Here is a 26,821-nt window from a genome sequence, read left to right on the forward strand (position 1 = left end):
GAGAAGACTTCACATACTACAGGCAACTAGAGACTGGGCACCTCAACTACTAGCCCAAGCTCTAGAGCCTGAGACGCAACTACTGAGGCCTACAGAGGCCAAGCCCCACAACACGAGAGGCTATCACAGTGAGAGCCCGTGCATCGCAATGAGAGGAGCCCCTCCTCGCCACAACTAGAGAAAGCCCGAGTGCAGCGATGAACGCCCAGCGCAACCAAAAATAAACTAATAATTTTTTTTAAGATGCAAACCAAGCCCAGAGTTAGGTATTAAAATTCAAAGAACAGAAAGGCTAGAAGAAAACAGAATAGTTTCTTTCACTGTTTAAGGAAATCCTGAAATAGAAAGGCAGTTCTAAGCTTAGAAGCATCTTAAGAAATCACTAAATAAATAAGTAAACAGGAAAGCTTTGACAACAGAAACAAAAGTAAAAGACCAAGAATAGTGTGGGGAAAATATTTTAAACAAATTGCCTAGAAAGTTCATATAATTAACATTAAAAATATTCATATCCAGTGGAGTAATCAGAGAACAAAACCACACAATTCCGGAAAGATGGAAGAATTATACTTATTGGATACATGTATACATATGGCTGAGTCTCTCTGCTATCCACCTGAAACTATCTCAACATTGTTAATTAGCTATACTCCAACACAAAAATAAAAAGTTTAAAAAAAAGAAGAAAAGCAGAGAGGGTAGAAGCGGCATGCAGAGGCTTCTCAAGCAGCTTGGTTTGGGTCAACACTTACTATAAACTGTTCAATGTCTCTCTCCAGTCCCACGTTCGGCAGATCAGGCATCATATGAGCCACCACTTTGAAGCCAGAATCTTTGGCCAGGTGGAAGGACTCGCACACTGCCTTCACAGTGTGGCCCCTGAGGAAAGAAAATTCACTACCTGTTACACAAATAAACGGGCAAGAAGGTCAGCAGCAGCAATGGGGGAAACAAAGTCTGACACAGGTAACAGCAGCTCTGGAATGAAGAATATGATTGGGGAAAAGGAAATCTTAGAAAGTCATCTTTACATCTCTGCTTCTAAGAAGGCCTGGAGAAAAATAATTTTACTTCTGAGATATTTCTCAGAAATTCCCTTATGCACCTCCTCAGAGTTCTGACAGCAAGTGACTGAGGTCACAAGAATTAATATAGTGGTGGTTTAGTCGCTTAGCTGTGTCCTACTCTTATAACCCCACGGACTATAGCCCACTAGGCTCCTCTATCCGAGGGGATTCTCCAGGTAAGAATACTGGAGTGGGTTGCCATTTCCTTCTTCAGAGGATCTTCCCAATCCAGGGATCAAACCTGGTTCTTCTGCATTGCAGGTGGATTCTTCACTGACTGAGCCACCAGGGAAGAAGAATTAATATATACTAAAATTACCTGGTTTAGCATTATGGGCCAAAATAAGTCTGCTAATATAAATACTTAGGTTAAAAACAAGAATAGTGAGACCAGAGCCTTACAGGAACATCATCTTGCTATGCCCTTTCTTTTAAAAATATTTATTACAAGTAATTTCATTGGGAGAAAGAAAGGGAGGAAGGGAGAGGGGGGCAGAAAGAGACAGATTCATCAATATGCAAAGTACATTTCACTCTGATGGGCTTGCAAGTCCTTAAAAAAGTATTAGTAAGAAGAAAGAATAATTGAGTGACAAGGTAGAATCATTTGGGGCCCGCTGGATAAGTCAGCTTACCATTCTAGCGCTACATTCAAGATGCAAGCCCTATTAATAGTTTGGGGCTATTAAAAACTGAAGCCCACAGGGTTCTCACCAAAAACTCCTAGAAACTGTGGACCCCAGCCCACTCTCTGAAGGTTCCTATTCATTTCCAAGGCTTCAATCTCTGATCTCTTTTTGCAACAACTTCTCAATTTCCATGGCTGGGTCAGGCCTCTCTTCTGACACCAAGCCCAAATACCCAATACTCTACTGCTGCACCGTACAATACATGTACGAGGCGCACATGGTTATTCAAGTTCATCTTGAAACTGATCCAAATCAATAACTGAGTTCCCTGGCTGTGCTATCACAGTGGACAATGTGGGTTCCGAACATTTCAGTCACTGTGCAATGTTCTGCTGGACAGCCCGGCTCTAAAGCAAACCTTCCACTGGTTGTTCCACCAGTATGTAAGGGTCTAAAGCCTAGTTTTCCACAATGAAATCATCTTGCCTCCCAGCCTCTCTCCTTCCCATTCTGTCTCACCCTCATTCCCATTCGGTCACCATACACTGTTTCTCAGGATATCACCTCCTGCCCGAATTACTGCAACAGCCTCTGCACTGGGCTTCCTTCCATCGTCTTAGTCCACCCTCACGCTGTGATTCCTGAAAAGTGATGTTTCTAAAATGCGGATATGGGGACTTCCCTGGGGTCCAGTGGTTTAAGACTTCCAGTTTCCTCTGCAGGGGGCAGCGGTTCGACCCCTGGTAGGGGAACTTAAGATCCCATATGCTAAAATGCAGATATGCCTTGAACACAACTTAGCTGGCCTTGGATTAAAGCCTAAGCCCACTTCTAAGGCTCTCGTCCCTCTGCTGACCCTTTCAGCCTCACCTCTGACCAGGCTCCCACTTCGTGTTCCACCAAATAAAATCACTCCAAAATCCCTAAACGTGCCATGATGTGCTTCCGCTCTCAGGAGCTTGCTTGTACTTTCCTTTCAGCCTGAAGCAGTCTTCCTCTTCCCCACCTGACTAACTCAGACTCTTCCTGTGAGTCTCAGCTTCCACGTCATTTTCTTCAGGAAGCTTCTCTGACCTCCAGGAGACTCCATCCCCAAGGCACCCCTCCAGCACATCCTTGCTTATTACTGCAGCAGTCCTACCAGCGTTTCTGGCTCAAGCCTTCCCCAACAAGACTGCATCCTATTCACGTTGATCCTTCTCAAGCCTGATATCCATCAGACTCTTCCTGTGGACAAAAATATTTTGGAGATCTCTATTACCTTAAAGGGGTTTCCCTGGTGGCTCAGTGGTAAAGAATCTAGTTGCCAATGCAGGAGACGTGGGTTCGATTCCTGGGTTGGGCAGATTCCCTGGAGAGTGAAATGGCAAACCACTCCAGTATTCTTGCCTGAGAAATTTCATGGACAGAGTAGCTCGTAGGGGCTACAGTCTATGGGGTCGCAAAGAGTCGGACATGACATAGCGACTAACTCACAACAACAAATTACCTTAAGGGAAGCATCCGCCTTCCTTAGCCTGGAACTCTTCTTGGTTGTTTCTAAGATGCTGACCCATGTGTTTCCCTGATTTCCCTTTAGTTCCTTCTCCAATCACAACCCTCCATCATGTCTGTCTAACCCCTATTAAAGTGAAGTAGCCTTTAAGGTCCAACTCAACACACACCTACTCCTGAAACCTGCTTTTATTTCTGGATGGAAAAGAACTTCATATTGCCTCTATCAGCTCTTACTCCTTCCTTCCTTAGACTCTCAAATTTCTCAAAGTTTATACCCATCATCTCACCAGCCGTTCTTTCACTACCCTGCCAGTTGGCATTTGCTTCATAAAAACTTTTCTGTTAGATCTCACCTGGGCTTATTTGTTTATGACCTGATCGACCGTGCTGGGTCTCAGTTGTGGCACATAGAATCTCCGCTGCGGTGCGCGGGCTCCAGGGCATGTGGGCTCTATAGTTTGCGGTGCGCTGGCTCTCGGGTTGAGGCAGACGTGGGTGCCCACGTGTGGGTGCAAGGGTTGAGGTGCACCTCCAGTCCATGCAGTTGAGGTGCACGGGCTCAGTAACTGTGGCACACAGGCTTGGTTACCCCGCAGCATGTGGGGTCTTAGTTAACGATGACCATCACCCAGCAATCGAACCTGTGTCCCCCACACTGACCAGTGAATTCTGAACCACTGGACCACTAGGGAAGTCCCTCTGGCTTCCTTCTTGTTCAAACCCTTTCCTCTGTTCTATTCTCCTTGCCTTCTTTCCTGCTTTAAACCATTGAGTTTGAACCCTGCCTTTGAAAGTGAAAGAGGAGAGTGAAAAAGTTGGTTTAAAGCTCAACATTCAGAAAACTAAGATCATGGCATCTGGTCCCATTACCTCATGGGAAATAGATGGGGAGACAGTGGAAACAGTGTCAGACTTTATTTTTTTGGGCTTCAAAATCACTGCAGATGGTGACTGCAGCCATGAAATTAAAAGACACTTTCTCTTTGGAAGGAAAGTTATGACCAACCTAGACAGCATATTAAAAAGCAGAGACATTACTTTGCCAACAAAGGTCCATCTGGTCAAGGCTATGGTTTTTCCAGTGGTCATATATGGATGTGAGAGTCGGACTGTGAAGAAAGCTGAGTGCCGAAAAATTGATACTTTTGAACTATGGTGTTGGAGAAGACTCTTGAGAGTCCCTTGGACTGCAGGAAGATCCAACCAGTCTATCCTGAAGGAGATAAGACCTGGGTGTTCACTGGAAGGACTGATGTTGAAGCTGAAACTCCAATACTTTGGCCACCTCATGCGAAGATTGACTCACTGGAAAAGACCCTGATGCTGGGAGGGATTGGGGGCAGGAGGAGAAGGGGACGATAGAGTATGAGATGGCTGGATGGCATCACCGACGCTATGGGCATGAGTTTGAGTAAACTCCGGGAGTTTGTGACGGATAGGGAGGCCTGGCGTGCTGTGATTCATGGGGTCACAAAGAGTCGGACACGACTGAGCGACTGAACTGACTGACTGACTGACTTGCTTTCTGTACAGGAAAGGCCATTTATGAATAGGAAGAGAGATGAAGATGATGTTTACAGGCTACTGGAAAAGAGTCAGCACAGAAAGACTGAAAGTCAAGGAAGGAGGAGATGGGGTTCAGAGCACGGACAGAAACATGAATAGGAGGAACACCTAGACCCCTCCCTCTCAGATGGGTAGGAGCATCGATCTGTTTGGCGGGGGAAGAGGAAGGCTTGTGCAAGATCACCTGCACCATCTTACCGGTTGGTATCTCTGGCCACATCCTCATAAACACTCTGCACCCCAATCTCCAGCCTCGTGCAGCCGTAGGTCAACATGTCACTGAGATGCCGCTTCATGCAGTAATCTGGTCTGGTCTCAATAGTAATTCCAATGCACTTTGTGAGGCTTCTCTCAGAATATCTATAGAGCAAATAGAAAAGTAAATAGCCTGCCAAAGCTTTAGGACATTGGCGCTCATTTGAAGGATGTCTTCCCCTTGTCCTCCCGGATCTAACTCATTGGTTGAGAGCACCAGCTCTCGGGTCAGACTGAGTTCAAATCCTGGTTCTGCTACTTCTTAACTATGCCACCAAGAACATGATTAACCTCCCTGTACTTCAGTTTCATCATCGGCAAAATGAGGATAATAGCAGCTACGCCTCATGGGACAGACGTGCCTGAGCGGGCACACAGTGTACGGTTATCATCATCACCATCACCATTATGTTCCTGCAGCGTGCGGCAGCTATAATCGCCTTGAAAAGCAGGGATTTCAACTGTGAAAACCCTAATTTTCAGTTCCTAGCAATGATTTTTCATGTAAGTGAAAACCATCTGCATCATTTATTTCCTACTCCATGTTTTAGAGTCATGTTAAATGAAGGAAAACAAAAGAAGGGGAGGGAAGGGTATGCATAATGATCATAATGATCACAGGAGTAATTCAGGTGAAATGTTTTCCACCCCACCCCCCCCCCACACACACACGTCTTCTTGTCAAGCCTATGACTCTCAGCAATGACTTACAAAATTAGGAGTCATTTTTCTCTTTCACTAAAACCAGGTATCAGAGTGGTGAGTACCACTTGAGATTCAAGCTATTTTGAGTTAATAGCCGTAATGCTGGCCAGAAACCCAGAAAAACGAACATGACTCCCCATGGGGAATGCTGATGTGAGGGAATAGGAAACTCTTACCGACAAAGCCCACTGTGGCCAGCACTGCGCTGAACACGCCACACGCAGTGAATGCTCTCAACAGCTCTGTGAAGTGCGTTTTATTGTCCCCATTTTGCAGATTCAGAAACTGAAGCTCCTAACGTGATCAAATATTGGGTTGGCCTAAAAATTTGTCTCTGTTTTTCCATGCCAGCTTATGGAAAAACTTTGGCCAACCCAATGCTTTGTCCAGGGCTTCCCTGGTGGTTCAGATGGTAAAGAATCTGCCTGCAATGTGGGAGATCTGGGTTTGACCCCTGGGTTGGGAAGATACCCTGGAGGAGGGAATGGCTACCCACTCCAGTATTCTTGCCTGGAGAATCCCATGGACAGAGGAACCTCATGGGCTACAGTCCATTGGGTTGCACAGGGTTGGAGACGACTGAGCAATTAACACCTCACTTCGCACTTTGTCCAAGAGTACAGCGCTCGTAAAAATCTAAGTCAGGACTTGAAGGTAGGATTTTGACAAAGCCAAAAATCCTTGTTCTGTTTCACTTTATCACACTGCTTGGACAATTCATCATGGGATATCAGATCTGTCTCCTCTTCAACTTCTGGGCTTCCCTTATGGCTCAGATGGTAAAGAATCTGCCTGCAACGAGGGAGACCTGGGTCCAATTCCTGGGTTGGGAAGATCCCTTGGAGAAGGGAAAGGCAACCCACTCCAGTATTCTGGCCTAGAGAAATCCCATGGACTGTACAGTCCATGGGGCCGCACAGAGTTGGACACAGGTGAAAGTGAGTGACTTTCACTTCACACTTCAACTTCTAGAATGAAGTAATTCTTCCAAATGCCTTTTTACAACTTTCTTAATTCTTCGGGGAGGGTGAGGGAAGCCTTTATTTGGCACTTCATTTCCTTCTTTCCAAAGAAGTTCATGTGTTTGTCGTGAAAAAGAAAAATCATAAAATTCCCACAGTTCTGTAACTACTGTTCTCTTTTAAATTCATTCATTCATCACTGTCAATAAAACAAACTTATTTAATAATAATTATTAAGGTGGTTAAGAATCACTGAACTGAAGAACTGACTCAAGTCTTTCATGCTGTGACTGTATTCCTAAGGTTTTATATAGGATTATCAGAGGCAGCAAGAACTAAAGGTAAACAACTAGTCCACAGTTACTAAACAACGAATCGTAAGACAAAAAAGGGCACAGATCTTATCAAATCTTGCTTCTGACAGGATACTAAATCAACTGACTTCTCTGAGACAATCGGACCAGAAAGTCACAGGCCTCTCTAATAAGTGAGTCTTCAGGCATGCAGGGACAGAAGTAGACACTGCCACAGGGTACACGTAACTCACACTCAAACATCAGTTATTGTGTTTGGAGAAAACCATTATTTTTAAAATTGAAACACTAATGTATTATGGAGAAAGCATACTGCATGAAGGCTGACTGAAAAAACCCATGAAGCAGAAAACTCTAAATGAATATATTTCACAAAGTAACTGAGGATATCTTACAGTCAGACATTCCAAAATTGTACCCCTTTATTAACTGATATTTTTCACAAAACCCACAATATTTCCAAGAAGGATGCCATTAAGTTAGCAAGCTTGGCAGCACAATAGTACCTTGCATTCCTGGGACAACGAGAGGACAGGCAACTGCACAGATGGAATATGTCTACAGGAAAGAACTAAATCCACAGAACCTCTGCTGCGTGGATCCTCAAAGGCCCAAGCAAGACTGATAGAGAAGGCTGCTGCGAGGATGATAAGGTCTCTTCAGAAGTAATTAGAATATAGCCTAGGACACAGAGGCAAACCTTATCCTCAAACAAAAATTTACCGCCAAGTCTTTCCTCTGGGGGGATTATGTCAATACCTTGGCAGCAGCAGAAATGAAGGGATAAGAAGTAACCTGCTTTTAAAAGCCAATATTTTGTGTCAGTTTCTGCTGTACAACAACATGAGTCAGCCACACGTACACACAAATCTCCCTCTCCTGCCCCATCTCCCCGCTCTGGGTCCTCAGAGCGCAGAGCTGAGCTCCCTGGGCCACCCAGCAGCTTCCCACCAGCTGTCTGCATCACATGGCAGCGCACATCCTTCAGTCCCAGTCTCCAGTTCATCCCACTCCCTTCCCCACGCCCACAAGTCTGTTCCCCATGTCCACACCTCTATGCCTGCCCTGCAAATAGGTTCATCTATACCATTTTTCTCGAGTCCACATACATGTGTTAATACACAAATATGTGCACAAAGGCAGTCAACTAATCTAAGCAAAATACCTGAGCTGGCATTTTATGGCTGATCTAACCCCCCCTATCGTTTCAACAGCCATCCAAGAGTACAGCTCTCCTTTACTACCAAGTTCAACTGCCATGCCTTTGGGGAGCAGGGAGAGGCAGTGGACTTCTTAAGTTCTTCGGTAATTAGGAAATACCAAATTTTCCAACCCTGACTACAAGCTTCTAAGAGACAAAGTCAGAACTCTGGTTTTCCGATTCCAACTCCACTTCTCTTTCTGTGACGTTACAGGGTCATCTAAATAAGCCTAAACTCCACCTTCATGGGCCTATGCTGATCTGGCTTCCCAGGTGGTGCGAGTGGTAAAGAACCCACCTGCCAATGCAAGACATGTATGAGACATAGGTTTGATCCCTGGGTTGAAAGAGCCCCTGGAGGTGGGCATGGCAACCCACTCCAGTATTCTTTCCTAGAGAATCCCATGGACAGAGGGAGCCTGGCAGGCTAGTCCATAGGGTCACAAACAGTCTGACACGATTGAGGCAATTTAGCATGCTCGCACACTTCTTTGCATGCTGTAGGCGCAACATCAACTAGAAAAGATGCTAATGTTCTCTGTGAAGCTAACTTAAGCCAACAACTTATGCTGATGGCATTTTTTTTAAAAAATGGGAGGTGGTGGTGGGAGGGGAGTGGGACAGAAACCTGGGAACATCAAAGCAAATAAAAACCAGATGCTACCAGCCTTCAAAACAAAGCTCAAAAGCATTTCTCCTGTCATGACCTCTCCCCAGTGCCTCTTGGTAACTCTGTGCTCCCATTCCAAAATACCTTGCCTATACTCTGTGTGGAGTTTATCTCCTTATTTGTGGATATGCCTGTTTGTCCATCTAGACAGGAAGCTCCTGGAAGGCAGTAGGCTCATAAATGTTTAGAGGTAAGGCCTTCAGCACTGAAAACTCTCCTTCAACATAAAAAAGAAAAAATACAAATATGAAGAATGAGTAAATGAATGAGGCAAAGCTAAAGACACATAGCTGAAGGAGGTCTCTCTTAATTCCTATGGCAGCCTCCAGCTAATTCGACTGGTAACCATTCCCCTTTGGGAACAGGTTACTGTTCGCAAACAGTTAACCCTAAAAATTGCTTAACCCTCAACCAGGTAATCTATAGAAAGTAAAGACACAGTAGTCCTTTGTCCCAGGGATGCTCAACAGTCTAGCTGTAGGGATTAAGACACACAGCTAAAACCAAGAACCACTTAAGATCAAAGAGTCAGAAGTGGCAGATGTTGTAACTGGATAGAAACGATTTCTTGGAAAGCATGCTTCTATTTCTGGAAGAAAGTGACATCTATTATTACTACTTACTGTCCCCTCACAATAAGGCCCCAACCAGCAGGACGCTGAAGGAAGATGATAAGAAAGGCTCTTTATTATCTTTTGTAAACTGTTTCTGTTTCACTCCAAGAAGGCTGTGGCATCAAAAAAACATTTCTGATTGCTATTAATTTCCTGCCATCCTCTCTGAAACCTCTGTCATTAATGAAATTGGATGGGCCTTACTTTCGATTTCCTGTGTAAAATCTCACCAGAGGTTGAGGTCCAAATTCCTGAGAGGTTTATGGACCCTTTCCTACACGGACATCCCTCTTCCCCAAACCCAACCTGCTCAAACCAAATCACAAGGTAGATATTTATGGTATGTAGACGAAATACGAACTTTCATTAGTCACAAGGTACAAACTCTCTTCTGCATCTGCAGTCCCAAAATGAGTAAGTAGAATTTATAAACTTTGGATGGCCAAAGGTTTGTTTGACTTGCCAAATAACACCTGGGGATATTGGTGTAATCCCTCAGTGCTGGGCTTGGTCACTCAGTCCTATCTGACTCTTTGTGACCCCCTGGACCGTAGCCCGCCAGGCTCCTCTGTCCATGGGATTCTCCAGGCAAGAATACTGGAGTGCGTTCCTTCTCCAGGAGATCTTCTCAACCCAGTGATAGTCTCCTGCACTGCAGGCAGATTCTTTACTGGGGAAGTCCCCCAATTCCTCAGAAGTACCACTGAACACATTCTTTTTTGGGGAGTGAGTATAATCATATCTAGAAAATATCTCAACAGAATTTTACGTCCTGTCTGATGCTGAGCCAATGACAGTCTAGACTGAAGAATGACTGAGTTGGATGTTTGAGGATTTATAAAATAACTTCCTCCTTTTGAGATGGCAGTCAAGTTTGCTTCCTGGATATTGGCAGTTATGTTGGGAGGGTCTAATACATAACAAAAGGTTCCACTCAACACAAACTGAGGTACCAGAGAGAAGCAGAATTTCGATTTTTAAATGAGTACAACCTATGAGAAACTAACCTGGTTAACAGAGCTGAGAGAGTAATCAGGGACCTCTGCTCCCTTATCCTGCTGGCTGACAAGGTTTAAGACACATGAAAAACAATCCGTAACATTTTGGGTTTTGATTCTTCCAACACCCAACAAGAATGCTATTATTCTGTACACCTCAGAATGCTGAAGAACCAACAGCAATATACTATTAACAGAAAATCTAAAAACAATCAGGGCTACCACACATTCTTTCAATGTTGTATTCCCATTCAAATTTAAGGACTAGAATGTTATGTATAGAGCCCTTCAATTTGAATGTGAATACAACATTGAAAGAATGTGTGGTAACCATGATTGCTTTTTTATTTTCTATTAATAATACATTATACACGTAACATTATGCTTCCCTGGTAGCTCAGTGGTAAAGAATCTGCTTGCTATGCAGGAGATCGGGGTTCGATCCCTGGGTCGGGAGGATCCCCTGGAGGAGGGAATGGCAACCCATTCCAGTATTCTTGCCTGGAGAATTCCATGGACAGAGGAGTCTGGTGGGCTACAGTCCATGGGGTCACAAAGAGTTGGATACAACCGAGCGACTAATACACACATACACATAACAAAACATTATAGAAAAGCTGCCATTGTCAGAAAGTGACTGTTAGATGAAAGATAACCACTCAACACATCTTTTAGATAAAAACCGCCATTCCAATAGAAATCCTTATGGCACAGAAATCAGTAACTAACTTTAGAGATAATCTAGTCTCACCTTCTCATTAATAATGTAGGGTAACAACAGAAAATAAGCCTGGAACCCATTCTTACTGCACAGTTCTTCCCACTGCACTCACTTAACAATGGTTTCTAAGTATTGGGTTGGCCAAAAAGTTCATTTAGGTTTCTGAACAAACTTTTTGGCCAAGCCAATACCTTCTCTTCTCAAGGCACTGTGCTTGATATAAGAGATCCTCTCTCTTAAGAAGACATTCTGTATTAAAAGACACAGAAAAAAATGCATTATATGAAATTAGGCAATAATAGTATTCAGTGACCACAACTCTTGGCTACTAAAAACCAAAGTGAGGGAGTAACTAAATTTGTAGTTGCAAATTCAATTGTAGCAAATGTGAACAGATTAAATATTCCAATTAAAGGCAGACAATGTCAAAATGGATTAAAGAAACAAGACCCAACTACTGCAGACTGTTATCTATAAGAAACACATTTTCAATACAGGGACACATACAGGTGCAAAGTAAATGGATAGAAACAGGTAATACATAGAGGAGACTGTATGTATGTAACAGCTGTAATGGGAAACAACACCAAAAAAAGAGGAGACCTCAAGACCAGAAAGGACTTTTTATAATGATAAAAAAGTAAGTTCATAATCAGAGTTCTATCAAAGTTCATACACCAGGAACACATACCAATCACAAATGTGCACACACCTAGCAGATCTTCAAAATAAATGGAGTAGAAACTAATACAACTAAAGGGACAAACAGATAATTCTTCAATCATAGCTGGAGATTTTACTCTTTTTCTGTCAGCAATTGATAGAACTACATAGAAAAAAAAAATCCCCAAAGACCATTGAACGACACTATCTACCACCTTGACTTAATTGATATCTATAGAACATTACATCCAAAAACAGCAGAATATACCTTCTTTCAAACACACACAGTATGTTCACCAAGAGAGATCATATATGTTGAGCCACAAATAAGTCTTAATAAAAAAACTTTTAAGAAACTGAAATGGTACAGAATAGACCCTCTCTGACCAAAAGGGAATTAAATCAGAAATCAAGAAAACTCCATGTTTTTGGATACTTAGAAATTAAACAATCCATTTATATATAATCCACAGGTAAAAATACAATTTCAGGAAACACTGTGAATTGAATAATAATTAAAATAGAACATATTAAAATTTGTGGGATTCAGCCAAAGCAGTGCTTATGGGAAAAACTTAAAGCTTTAAATACTTACATTAGAAAAGAAAAAAGGTCTATAGGATAGCTAGGTTTCTATACCTTACTTAAGCAAAGAAAAAGAAGAGCAAAGTAAACCCAAAGAAAGTAGAAGATGATATAAGAATAAAAGCAGAAATATATAAAGTAGAGGGCATAAACAAAATCAAAAGTTAATTCTTTGCAAAGAACAACAAAATTGATAAACCATAACTACACTGATAGAGAAAAAAAGAAAGAACATTGATTATCTATATCAGGATTGAAGGAGGAGTGATCAGTAACATCCTACAGACATTAAAAACAAAGTAAGGGAATGTTATGAACAACTGTATACCAAAAAGCTTGACAACTTGGATAAAACAGTCAAATTCTTTGAAAAATACAACTTACGACAATGGACACAGATGAAACATAGTATCTGAACATCCCTTTGTCTATTAAAGGAATGGAGTTAACCATCTAAAGTGTTAGTCACTCAGCTGTGCCCAACTCTTTGGTGCCCTGCAGACTGCAGCCCACCAGGTTCCTCTGTCTGTGGGATTTTCCAGGCAAGCATGCTGGAGGGGTTTCCCATTTCCTTCTCCAGGGGATCTTCCTGATCAGAAGGAATCTTCCAATAGGAAGGATCTGATCCTGATCAGAAGGAATCTTCCTGATTGGAGGGATCTTCCTGGATTGAACCTGGGTCTCCTGCACTGCAGGCCGATTCTTAACCAACTGAGCTACCAGGAAAGCCCAGTATCCAATCATCTAAAACCCTCCCATAAAGAAAACTCTAGTCTTGGACAGTTTTACTCATGAATTTCAGCAAACACACAGAAGAAATATTCATCTTACATGAAGCCTTTCAGAAAATGAGGAAACGCTTCATCACTTGTTTTATAGGGCTGGCATAACATTGAAGCCAGAATGTAACAAAGAAAAGAAAACATGGAAGGAAGTCACAGAGCACCATCCCCCATGAATAAAATCCTTTACAAAGTATTAGAAAGTTGACTCCAGTGATAAGTAGAAAGAAAAATACATTACAACCAAATAGGGTCTATCTTAGGAATGCAAGGTTAGTTTAACATTAAAAAAATTAAAGTAATATATATTATCAGAATGAAAGAGGAAAAACGTTTTATCATTTAAATAGTCACAGAGAAATCATTAGATACATGAGTTAACGATAAAACTCTGCAAAATTTTTCAATCTGATAAAGATATCTTAAAAAAAAACTCTCAAGTAACACTGCATTTAATACTGCAGTATTATATGTTTTCCCTATATTATTGGGAGTAAGACAGACTCATTCTCATCACTTTCATTTAGCACTGGACAAAATGTCCAAGCTATCGCAATAAGGAAGAAAAGCATCCACAACCAAAAGGAAAACATTAAAACTCACTGTATTTGCAGATTACATGACTATTTTTGAAGAAAATTCTAGCATACCTACAAAAACAACTTACAGAACTAAGTAGTGAATTTAGTAAGTCCATATGCTATAAGGTTAATACACAAAAATCAACTGTGTACCTAGATACTAACTGCAAACAATTTGAAAATACAATTAAAAAAATTTCACTTAATATAACATCAACAAGCAAAATACTGGGTTGACTAAAAAGTCTGTCCTGTTTAACCCACATGAACTTTTGGCCAACCCCAAATTTTGAAATAAATTTAACCAAAAGCTTACAAAATCTCCAAACTAAAGACTGCTAAGAGAAATTAAAAACTGGAAGACAGACTATGTCCATAAATTGGAAGGCTCAATATTATTAAATTGTCGATTTTCTCAAAAATTTTCTATACTTTAAACACAATACCAATCCTATCACACTTTTTACTAGAAATTGACAAGCATAAACTTTATACAGAAGGGCAAAGGACCTAAAATATCCAAAGCAATCTTAAAAAACTAGCACTGAGTTAGAAGACTTACACTGCTTCAGGATATACCCTAAGACTACAGGAATCAAGGCTATGGTACTGGCATAGAGACTGAAAACAGATCAATGGAACAGAATAGAGTCCAGTCCAAAATTTATAGCCAATGGATTTTTGACAAAACTGCCAATACAATCTATATGGGAAAGGGAAGTTTTAAAAGAAGTAATGTTGAAACAATTAGGTATGTATATAGAAAAAAAGAGATCTCAACTCCTATCATGCCCTACACATAAAACATTAAACCAAGATGGATCATAAGCCTACATATGAAACTAAACATAAAAGTTAAATCTATAACTAGAAAAAAAAACAAGAAAATATCTTCTTGCCTTGTGAGTAGGCAAAGGTTTTTTAAGACATAATATAAAATAAGCAGTAATTATGAAAGAAAAAAATTGCTAGATATTATATGCAGAGTACACCATGAGAAACGCTGGGCTGGAAGAAGCACAAGCTGGACTCAAGATTGCCGGGAGAAATATCAATAACCTCAGATATGCAGATGACACCACCCTTAAGGCAGAAAGTGAAGAGGAACTAAAAAGCCTCTTGATGAAAGTGGAGGAGGAGAGTGAAAAAGTTGGCTTAAAGCTCAACATTCAGAAAACTAAGATCATGGCATCTGGTCCCATCACTTCATGGGAAATAGATAGGGAAACAGTGGAAACGGTGTCAGACTTTATTTTTTGGGGGCTCCAAAATCACTGCAGATGGTGATTGCAGCCATGAAATTAAGACACTTTCTCCTTGGAAGGAAAGTTATGACCAACCTGGATAGCATATTTAAAAGCAGAGACATTACTTTGCCAACAAAGGTCCGTCTAGTCAAGGCTATGGTTTTTCCAGTAGTCATGTATGGATGTGAGAGTTGGACGGTGAAGAAAGCTGAGCGCCGAAGAATTGATGCTTTTGAACTGTGGTGTTGAAGAAGACTCTTGAGAGTCCCTTGGACTGCAGGAAGATCCAACCAGTCCATTCTAGAGGAGATCAGTCCTGGGTGTTCACTGGAAGGACTGATGTTGAAGCTGAAACTCCTATACTTTGGCCACCTCATGCGAAGAGCTGACTCATTGGAAAAGACCCTAATGCTGGGAAGGACTGGAGGCAGGAGAAGATGGGGACAACAGAGGATGAGATGGCTGGATGGCATCACAAACTCGATGGACATGGGTTTGGGTAGACTCCAGGAGTTGGTGATGGACAGGGAGGCCTGGCGTGCTGCGATTCATGGGGTAGCAGAGAGTCAGACATGACTGAGTGACTGAACTGAACTGAACCTTTACCAAAACAAAACACTCTGCTCAAAGATTTTAACATAATGAACAGTCAAGTCACAGACTGAGTTTTCATTCTCTATTTCAAAATAGAGATTGAACAAAGGACTAGAATCCAGGGCATATAAAAAATAAAACATAGGCAAAAGATTTTAACACACACTTCACAAAGGAAATATACACAGAAAGCATAAGTACATAATAAAGTGCTCAGCATCATTAGTCATCAGGAAAACGCAAATTAAAAGCACAGTGAGATGCCGCTACACACCCACTAGAATGGCTAAACTTGCAAAGACGACACTACCTTACTCTGGTGGGCATGTGGGACAAATGAACACTCATATGTCACCGGTGGGAGTACAAATGATGCAACCACTTTGGGAAAATGTCTGGCAGTTTTGAAACTAAACGTATGATGGTTATTACACCCAAGAGAAATAAATACATATGTTCACAAAAAGACTGCATAAGTATGCTCACTGAAGTTTTATCATGAAAGCTACAAGCTGGAAATAGCCCAGCTATCCATCAACAGAATGGATAAACAAACTATGGTCTATGCCTACAAAGGAATTCTACCCAGAACTAAAAAGATAATGGCTATTATAAAACTCAACATGGATGAAGCTCAAAATATAACTCTCCAAGAAAAGATGTCTCACACCAAAGAATACGTATTATTTAGTTCCATTTATTTGGTTGGCCAAAATGCCCGTTCGGGTTTTCCAGACCATCTCACTGACTTACTAATCCCGAACTAACTTTTTGGCCAGCTAATACGTGAAGTTTAATAGGCAAAATTAATCTATGAAAGGGGAAAACATGAGAACAATGGCCGCCTCTGGGAGGCCAGGTGGGGATTTACAGGGAGGAGGCCGGAGGAAACTTTCTGGGTGGCGATGATGTTCTCTGTCTTAGCAGGGATTTGTTACACAAGTACACGCATTAGTTAGAACTCATCAAGTACTACCCACAGCATCTGTGCATTTCATTGTATGTAAATTTACTTGAAAAGAAAAGACTACAGTGAACTAGCTAATGATGTGCATGATGATGTCTTTGGGGAACGTGTTCCGAAGCCTGCATCCTGCTTTAAAATGTGTTAACAAATAAATCAATAAATAAAAGAGGGATTGATGAATGCATAGAAATGGCTGGTTAGCTAAGTATGTGATAAAGCACATATCATAGAACACAGGTGCTAAGTATGTGATGTTTACTGGAAAATTCTTTCCATTTTTATTTCAAAGAAAATGCTGGGAGAAAAACTAACATCTCCTTATGATGACTAAGACTGTGCTGTGCTGCCAGTGTCAAGTATCCTGGTTACCGTCTGTGAAAATCTGATTTACCAAGAGAGGTAGTGGGAGTGGTCAATATATAAAGTGAGCGGCGGGTGGGCGGTGGGGTACTGGAGCCAAAGCCCGGAAAGGCAGGAGGTGGTCACTTTCAGGGCTTCTCAGGTTGCTCTGCTTTCTCTGTTACTCTGCAAACCCATGAAATTATCTTCTGGGCCTGGCACCCAGCGTTACCTAGCACTCTAGTTTTTCCAGGACTCAGGAGGACATAGTTGGGGGCTTTAAACTCACTGATGGACATGGAGAAAAAAAAAGGAATGGACGGAAATGAATTAAAAATTCCACAGGGAGAAGGTATGACTCACCCACTTCTTGATGGGTAACTCTCCTTTTAAAAGGCATCTTGTGAGAACAGCCAAGGAGCAACAAAGATTGAATGTAAAACTGCTTCTGGGCAAGACTGATTAAAAAGGAATACAACTGTTAAAAGGTTGCTTTGAGTTATTTGGCGATGTGTGCATTTTGGTGAATGGGTGACTCAGGCCCCACTTCTGGTCCTTTTCATCTCCAGGGCAATGATTTTTGAAGGATGAGAGTCACCAGTAATTGACGATCTCTAGAGACTGCTGCAGTCTTAGTCTAGGTGATAGGAGGGATTATCACTTTGCTTGATTTGATGAGTCTTCACAGAAACCATACCTGCTTCGTCCTTGACTCTCTGTTTCCTCAGCTTTCCAATGTTCCCAGCTGCAGGGAGCGAGCACGCTACTTGCTACTATCCTGCCATAAATGTTAACCAAGTTCACCTTGTCAGGATTTTTCCTTACTTTAACTCTTAATATTTTCAGAAAAAAGCAAAACTTGATTTAGACTCGACACATGATAGAGAAGCAGGAACAAAGTCGAGCTAACAGCAGAACTTGACGTGAATTCGAACAATGGCTATTAACTTTAAATGAGGTTGACTCATTAGTCACAATATGAATAATAACTTTTAAAATATTTATTTTTTTAATTTGGCTGTGCTGGGTCTTAGCTGCAGCACGTGGGATCCAGTTCCTTGACTAGGGATCGAACCTGGGCCACCTGCATTTGGAGTGTGGCGTCTTAGCCAGAGGAGCACCAGGGACGTCCCAGTATGTAACTCAGTACTGTATCTGTGTAGTTGTGTTAGCGTCAACTACTCGGAAAATAAGGATTCCCTGGTGGCTCAGTGGTAAAGAACCCACCTGCCAGTGCAGGAAGACACGGATTCAGTCCCTGAGTAGGGAAGATTCCCCTGGAGTAGGAAACGGCAGCCCACTCCAGTATTCTTGCCTGGAGAATTCCATGGACAGAGAAGCCTGGTGGGTTACCGTCCACAGGGTCGCAAAGGGTTGAACACGACTGAGCACGCATGCACGCAGACTAGGAAAATAACAGGAAAATAAACATGAATTCACTACCTTACATCTGAGAAAGGTGGGCCACACTAGGTAACCCAAATATTTTTCTTAATTACCATCTATGCAAGAGAACTTAGAACAGAGTAAGATACAATGTCCATCCAAAAATTTTGCAGGAAATGTCATGTCCTAATACAGCATCTCCGGGCTGCTCTACACTTTGCAAGGATGTCAACATTTGAAAAGTTTTCTGAGCCTCTAGTTCTGTAGTGCCAACCAGACAACTATTTCTTCAAATTACACAAAGCTTCCCTAAAAAACAAATACCAACTCTATTATAGGGAGCTGGCAGTAAAAATTTACCTCCACAAACACAAGACTGCAAATTGGCTTTTTCTAGATTATTTCATAAAAGCACAGAGGCCAGGAGCAAAAAAAGCAAAACATGTCAAGTGTGGGCTGGCAGGACTCAGCATAGCATTTATGGCTGGTTTTATGGCTCCCAGACTGTACTTTTACTACTTCCCGAGAGCCGTTCATGATATTTGCTGCAATGAAAACTCAAATCACATATAAATTTTTATCTGAAAGTAAAGTGTTTATTGCCCCCTTGAGGTAAATTAAAGAACAGAAACAAAACAATGCCAGCTCTGGTCTGTCCTTTAGAGAAAGAGGCTTTCTTCTTCAAAAGGCTTTTTCTACATACATACCGTGATCTGAAGTTATAGAATAAAAGTTCACTTCACCCCCAAAAAGGACAATATACACACACCACTGGGCATCAGACCATTTCTGTAAAAATAAAGCTTCACACAAAGAATATCAGTTTAGTCATTCAGTCGTGTCCGACTCTTTGCCACCCCATGGACTGCAGCATGCCAGGCTACCCTGTCCATCACCAGCTCCCGAAGCCTGTTCAAATTCATGTCCATCGAGTTGGCGATGCCATCCAACCATCTCATCCTCTGTCATCCTCTTCTTGCCTTCAACCTTTCCCAGCATCAGGGTCTATTTCTAAGGAGTCAGTTCTTCACATCAGGTGGCCAAAGTATTGGAGCTTCAGCTTCAGCATCAGTCCTTCCAATGAATATTCGGGACTGATTTCCTTTAGGTTTGACTGATTTGATTTCCCTGCAGTCCAAGGTACTCTCAAGAGTCTCCTCCACCACCACAGGTCAAAAGCCTCAGTTCTCTGGTGCCCATTCTCCTTCATGGTCCAACTTGCGCATCCATACACAACTACTGGAAAACCATCGCTTTCATTAGACGGACCTTTGTTGGCAAACTAGTGTCTCTGCTTTTTAATATGCTATCTAGGTTGGTCATAGCTTTTATTCCAAGGAGCAAGTGTCTTTTAATTTCACGACTGCAGTCACCATCTGCAGTGATTTTGGAGCCCAAGAAAATAAAGTCTGTCACTGTTTTCATTGTTTCCCCATCTATTTGCCATGAAGTGATAGGACCAGATGCCATGATCTTCATTTTTTGAATGTTGAGTTTTAAGCCAGCTTTTTTCACTCTCCTCTTTCTCTTTCATCAAGAGGATCTTTAGTTCCTCTTCGCCTTCTGCCATAAGGGTGGTGTAAGCTGCATATCTGAAGTTATTGATATTTCTCCCAGCAATCTTGAATCCAGCTTGAGCTTCATCCAGCTTGGCATTTTGCATGATGTACTCTGCATATAAGTTAAATAAGCAGCATGACAATATACAGCCTTGATGTACTCCTTTCCCAATTTGGTACCAGTCCATTGTTCAATGTCTGGTTCTAAATGTTGCTTCTTGACCTGCATGTAGATTTCTCAGGAGGCAGGTCACGTGGTCTGGTCCCATCTCTTTCAGAATTTTCCACAGTTTGTTGTGATCCACACAGTCAAACGCTTTGGCATAGTCAATAAAGCAGAAGTAGACATTTTTCTGGAATGCTCTTGCTTTTTCTATGATCCAACGGATGTTGGCAACTTGATCTCTGGTTCCTCAGCTTGCACATCTGGAAGTTCTTGGTTCACACACTGTTGAAGCCTGGCTTGGAAAATTTTGAGCATTACTTTCCTAGCATGCGAGATGAGTGCAATTGTGCGGCAGTTTGAACATTCTCTGGCATTGCCTTTCTTTGGGATTGGAATGAAAACAGACCTTTTTCAGTCCTGTCGTACTGCCGAGTTTCCCAAATTTGCTGGCCTATTGAATGCAGCACTTTAACAGCATCATCTTTTAGGATTTTAAATATAGCTTAGCTGGAATTCCATCACCTCCACTAGCTTTGTTCATAATGATGCATTCCAGGATGTCTGGCTCTAGGTGAGTGAACACACCATCATGGTTATCTGGGTCATTAAGAACTTTTTTGTATAGTTTTTCTGTGTATTCTTGCACCTCTTCTTAATATCTTCTGCTTCTGTTAGGTCTATACTGTTTCTGTCCTTTATTGTGCCCATCTTTGCATGAAATGTTCCCTGGGTATCTCTAATTTCCCTGAAGAGATCTCTAGTGTTTTCCATTCTATTGTTTCCCTCTATCTCTTTGCACTGCAAAATTTTAAAGTTTCAGTTGATAGAATGTCAAATTGACTGTATCCTAAAAATACATTATACACATTTTCAGCTGGCCTAGCTAGCTCACATGACCCAGGGGACCCAAAAAACAGACTAAAAATCTCTGCAACAAACTTTCATGGAGGGGGGTGGAGGGATGGAACAAATCTAAGATATTTGTGATTCAAACTCAGTTAATGCACAAGGTCTCCAACAGGAGAACAGCTGCACTGAGAAAAGAATATATAGCACATAAGCATGGGGAGAAAAAAAGTGATGGTCTGAATAGATGATCTGATCCTAAGAGGGAATTCTCAGAGTTCAATGGATTTTTAGGCAGTAATCCTCTGAGCTACCGTTGTCATCCTAACGTCATGGGGCTTTGAACTAATTAAGGCTGTTTTTCCTCTAATTGCGTTTTATTCTAAGCTGTCATCTGTTTGTCAGTATTATTAGGAAGAAGGCGTTGGATTACATCATGACTCCCTCAAAAGTTTGAAAGACTTCAGCGTTTTACTCAGTATGACTCATATTCATGAATGATCAAGGTTCCGAATGAGCAGTAAAAATAAGGTCCCATCTCATCCTGCTACTCGAGGCCCTGCAGGATGGAGATCAGGCTTGCCTGCTGTTTTTCAAAGTTGATTGATGGACACAGAATTAACCCATAGCCTCCTCTGGTGGCCATCACACAAAGTAGGCTGCTCACACCCACTCTCCCAGACGCTCAGCACTCCACCCAGGCATCTCAAACTGATGCTGAATCTGAGGTTCTAGCTTCATCACAAAAGAATTCTGAAATGAAGTGATAGGTAAGAAGTGAATCTGGTCCCATCACTTCATGCAAACAGATGGGGAAACAATGGAAATAGTGACAGACTTTATTTTCTTGGGCTCCAAAATCACTGCAGATGGTGACTGCAGCCATGAAATTAAAAGACGCTTGCTCCTTGGAAGAAAAGCCATGACAAACCTAGACAGTGTATTAAAAGGCAGAGATATCACTTTGCTGATAAAGGTCCATCTAGTCAAAGCTATGGCTTTTCCAGTAGTCATGTATGGATGAGAGAGTTGAACCATAAAGAAGGCTGAGCGCCAAAGAATTGATGTTTTTGAACTGCGGTGTTGGAGAAGACTCTTGAGAGTCCCTTGGACTGCAAAGAGATCAAACCAGTCAATTCTAAAGGAAATCAGCCCTGAATATTCATAGGAAGGACTGATGCTGAAGCTGAAACTCCAATACTTTGGTCACCTGATACAAAGAGCCAACTCACTGAAAAAGACCCTGATGCTGCAAAAGATTGAGGGTAGGAGGAGAAGGAGGTGGCAGAAGATGAGATGGTTGGACTGCATCACCTACTCAATGGATATGAGTTTTAGCAAACTCTGGGAGATAGTGAAGGACAGGGAATCCTGTGTGCTGCAGTCCATGGGATAGCAGAGTTGGACATGACTGAGTGACTGAACAATAACTATGACAAGTGGGAGAATTATTCTAATTATTTTGGGGAAGGGGCAGAGATTTCCAGCAATCACCATCCACTTTTTGACCTCTTTGGTCAGCCTTAGAACTGCTATGGCGCTGGTGGGTGTGCTATTTAGCATGCTAATGTATTACAATGAGTGTATGATAAGGCTCAATGTCTTCTAGAAGCTAACTGTTCCACCATCTTGGTTCCAACCAGTCTGTCATGTCTCATGGCCATGTCATGGGTTTCCCAGGTGGCTTAATGGTGAAGAATTTGCCTGCCAATGTAGAAGATGCAAGAGACCTGGGTTTGATCCTTGGGTCAGGAAGATCCCCTAGAGAAGGAAACGGCAACCCACTCCAGTCTTCTTGCCTGGGAAATTTCACCAGCAGAGGAGTTGGGTGGGCTACAGTCCATGGGTTCGCAAAGAATTGGACCTGACAGAGCACAGAGGCACACACATGCCCATCTCATTCTTTTAAAGGTTGTGTCCTGCCCACTTCTCTCGTATTTCAAAACTACCCTGGAGATTTATCTAAACTTATGAAAAAGTCTCTCTACTCTTTTCATTTTTACCAACCCAAAGGGCAGTAGACATTAAGGGCACTGAAGTAGGGTGAACACAGCACCCTGTCCCCCATTCCAAGAGGCACCCCTACGTGGTCAATAGTTGTCAACATCTGGCCAACAGACGATCATTCAAAATTCATTCACCAGTTTACTTGTGGCTGCTACATGCCAAGAACCATTTTAATTACAGGATAATGAAAGCATCTTTGAGTTCATTCAAGTCCTACTTATCACCATGCAAAAAACTAAGAGGGGCACTGTTTGAACCACCTTATAATTAGCTGTTTTCCTGCACCCAACCTACCCACACTGTAATAAAAAAGACGCCAGAAAAAAAAAAAGTCTGAAGGCAGTGGGAGAGGGAGTGCAAGGAAAAAAAAAAATTCTTCCAGTATTTTGAAGCTCTGGTGATGTACACAAACGCGTGCTCACACACACACAGACAGGCACTCTCGTTCATTTTACGCCTGGCATGATGTCCTGCATGATAATTATAGCCAAGTTTAGGCTCTGAAAGAAAAGCTGCCTTGGCTTCACAGGCCCCCACTTCACCTCCTGTGGACCTGGGCTAAGTGGCTTTATCTCTCTGGGCCTTAGTTTCCTCACTTGTAAAACAGGGATGATTTAAATATGTAACTCAAAGATTTCTTGCGAGAATTAAGTAAGTAAATACTTATTGTAGCACCCAGCACACCGCAGACAGAGTAAATGTGACTGTCCCCGTTCACTCCCATTTCCCACGTCCCTTCCACCACGGTTCTAAAGGATACCAATGATGACCAAGATTCCATCACCTCTTCCATGTATTTATACTTACACAGGCATGGCCACACAAAAGACGGGATCACACAGTAAGAGCTGCTCTAAAACTTGCTTTTTCATGTAGTGTACCTTGGAGATTCATGAGACTCTCCCATAACATAAGCTCATCCATTCGTGTGATGATAAACACCTGTAACAATCTGATAATCCTCAGTTTTATAGGGCTGGCCAAAAGTTCGTTTAGGTTTTTCCATGAAATGTTACAGAACATTTTTTTCTGGAACATTTATTGCCAGCCCAGACATCTCTTGTATGCCTAGAAATGTCCTCACTTGAGGCATTTCAAACTTAATGAAGCCAAAGTAAAAGTCTTGACTTTTCTCCCACAAACCTATTCTTTCCCCTGTTCTCCCATCTTGGTAGGCAGCACTACCCTCGATCGCTTTCTACAACCCAAAACTGGGTGTCATCCTCGATTCCTTCCTCTCTTATTTCCAACCTGACTCAAAGTCCATCAGCAACAAAATATAGCTCTAACCCATCTACTCTTTTCTGTCACTGATGCCACCAACCTCATTCGGGCAGGGGTGGGTACAACAGTCGCCCACCTGGCTTACCACTTCTACTCTGGCACCCCTCAAATCCACTAGCCACGCAAGAGCCAGGGTGACTTCAGACCTACAAACCTGAACACGTCACTCTCTGGCTTCAAACCATTCACCTACTTCCTACGGCTGATTCAAACGTTTTTAAGTCCTCAACATCCAGCACAACTGACTCTTCAAGTTCCGCTCATGACATCTGCTCCTTGGTTCACTGGAATCTAGCCACACCTGCCTCCTCTTTGTTTCTGGAACACCTCAAGTTTCCTCCTTGCTTCAGGGCCTCTGTCTTATCTGTTTTCTGTGCCTGGCCTGACTGACTCCTCCATATACTTCCGATCTCAGCTTAAACATCACCACTTCGTGTACAGAATCAGCCTATGTTTTCTCCAGCACAGCAGTCTGTCTCCATCACTGCACCTACTGTTTGTTATCTGTTGAACCAGCAGCATGTAAGCACTACCAGGGCAAGGACAACATCTGTCTTGTTCACTGTGTTGCTCCCAGTACCCAAGGCAGAGCATGGTCCCCTGGTGGGCCTTCAATTAACGTTCAGTTAAAAAAGGGAGAGTACAGAGTAGCTTAGGCAGGTGTCCCTGAAATTTCTGAAAATAAAAACTGTTTTAAGACTTTCACTTCTAAAATCACTAAACTTAGGAAACTTTAGTTTTCTTCTTGCTAAAAATGGAGACAGAAGGTATCAAAAGAAAGCGTAGCTGTCTTCTGTTTTGACTAGAATTTTTTGTCTAGAATTTGAAACGAATAAATGATCCCATTTACAAAGAGAAATGACTCAACAGTCATCAGGTAGTAAGTCATAAAACAATACCTATTAAATAACAGTCATTTGTTCTGTGAATTTTATAGCAGCTCAATGTCTCAGATTAAAAGTACTGCCCTTGCTTTCTCTGGGTGAGCTCACCAACTCCAATCAAGGCCACTCCTGCAGCTTAGACCAGCCTAAGGCCGAAAAGATCTGCACGGTGATTTTGTATGTTTTGTTGTTTTTCTTTTTTCCTTTCTTTTTATTCTTTTGCACAGGGACTTTGTGAGAATACTAATGCCAGTGGACCATACTCACTTTTAAAAAACATAATCCTCCTCCTCACAATATAGTAGTAACAAGAACTAGGACTGCATGAGATGATTTCTGTTAACTAAACTTATCGTGGTCATCATTTCATGATGTAAGTGAAGTCATTATTCTACACACCTGTAGACAGTATTGTACGTCAACTACATCTCAGTAAAATTGAAAAAAATGTATTTAACCTTACAATCCATGAAAACCATGCAAGTAAAAAGAATGAAAACCTTTCCCCTTGTCCCCCAAAGAACTAGGAGGCTAGACATAGAGAAGGAATTCTCACAGACTGCTGCTAGGAGGATAAACCAACAACCACTCAGGTGAATATGATAAAGTAAGGATTTCTTACTTGACGGCCTCATAAATATTGTTGGAGGTATGTCCTGATAAGGCATCATGTAAATTTCGAATAAAATAATCTCTGTATTCTTCTGGAAGGGCCATAAATGTTCCGCCCATCACGATGAATTCCACTTTATCCACACTGTGACCAAGCTGTTTTAACTGAAAGACATAAATTCGTCAGCATTAGGAAGGTATAGTCAACTACTTTTAAGTGGCTTACTGAAAATTTCTAATTTTACTTGGCAGTGTTTTCATCACTACAGTTTAAAAATGAGAAGCAAACATGTTGAGCAAATTCTACGGACTCAAGAAAATAGGCTCCAAAAAAAAAAAAAAAAAGAAAATAGGCTCCAGAGTCTGAAAGAAAAATAATTATGGTTCAAATAAGGAGGAAGAGTAAGAATTTAAAATAATCAAAAGTTTGATGTCAACTTACAGAGTTAAGTGAACATTCAAAAATACAGAGAATATAAATTAGCAGCAAATATAATCATACAAGAAATAATTGTATACACTGTAATAGAATAAACAGATATTTCTTGAATATGTATTTTTTAAGAAGACTTCACTGAATTTGCTACCAGACTGCTTGTTTTATGCTTTGTTTTTTTGCCCAGGGGCACAGAGGATCTTAGCTCCCTGACCAGGGACTGAACCTGTGCCTTGCACTGGAGGGCAAAGTCTTAACCACTGAGCCACCAGGGAAGCCCCCTCAACATGTACTTTACGCCAGACCTTGAGGTCAGCGTTGAGGACAAAGACGACTATATGCACTATAACCAGGACCTGATGCAAACAACACCAGATTAGAAAGAAGCATTAAGAAAGCAGTTTCAGATGAAAACTTTCCAGTTTTGAATTGTGAAGATTCTGGACACAGATGGCACCTTTTTAGCCTGGTTTCAGGGGTGGGGGGAAAAATCAGTGTGAAATATAATATCTCCTCTATGTGGGGATACAATGGTACAGATCTTTCCATTTTTCAACAACAATAAGTCAAGATTCTAATTTTTAAAAACAGGTATTTCAATTTCTTGCCAGGTGTTAGGCTTGAGAAAAAGTGAGTCAAGTGGACTACAAATTTTGAACTCTAATGTACTAAGTAAAGAGGATA

General features: G+C 41.7%; 1 protein-coding gene across 1 annotated transcript in view; it reads right to left on the reverse strand.

Annotated features, from left to right (window-relative positions):
- Nucleotides 1–26,821, reverse strand: part of ELP3 (elongator acetyltransferase complex subunit 3) — a 120,010-nt gene that overhangs the window by 66,720 nt on the left and 26,469 nt on the right. Inside the window, exons 7-9 of the mRNA XM_061132971.1 lie at nt 25,712–25,866; nt 4,958–5,119; nt 753–879 (exon numbers count right to left, since the gene is read on the reverse strand). Coding sequence (XP_060988954.1) covers nt 753–879; nt 4,958–5,119; nt 25,712–25,866 — 444 coding nt within the window. The remainder of the gene's footprint in view (nt 1–752; nt 880–4,957; nt 5,120–25,711; nt 25,867–26,821) is intronic.

This window comes from Dama dama, chromosome 29 (assembly GCF_033118175.1).
Source record: "Dama dama isolate Ldn47 chromosome 29, ASM3311817v1, whole genome shotgun sequence".
In the NCBI taxonomy this organism is placed as follows: Eukaryota; Metazoa; Chordata; class Mammalia; order Artiodactyla; family Cervidae; genus Dama; species Dama dama.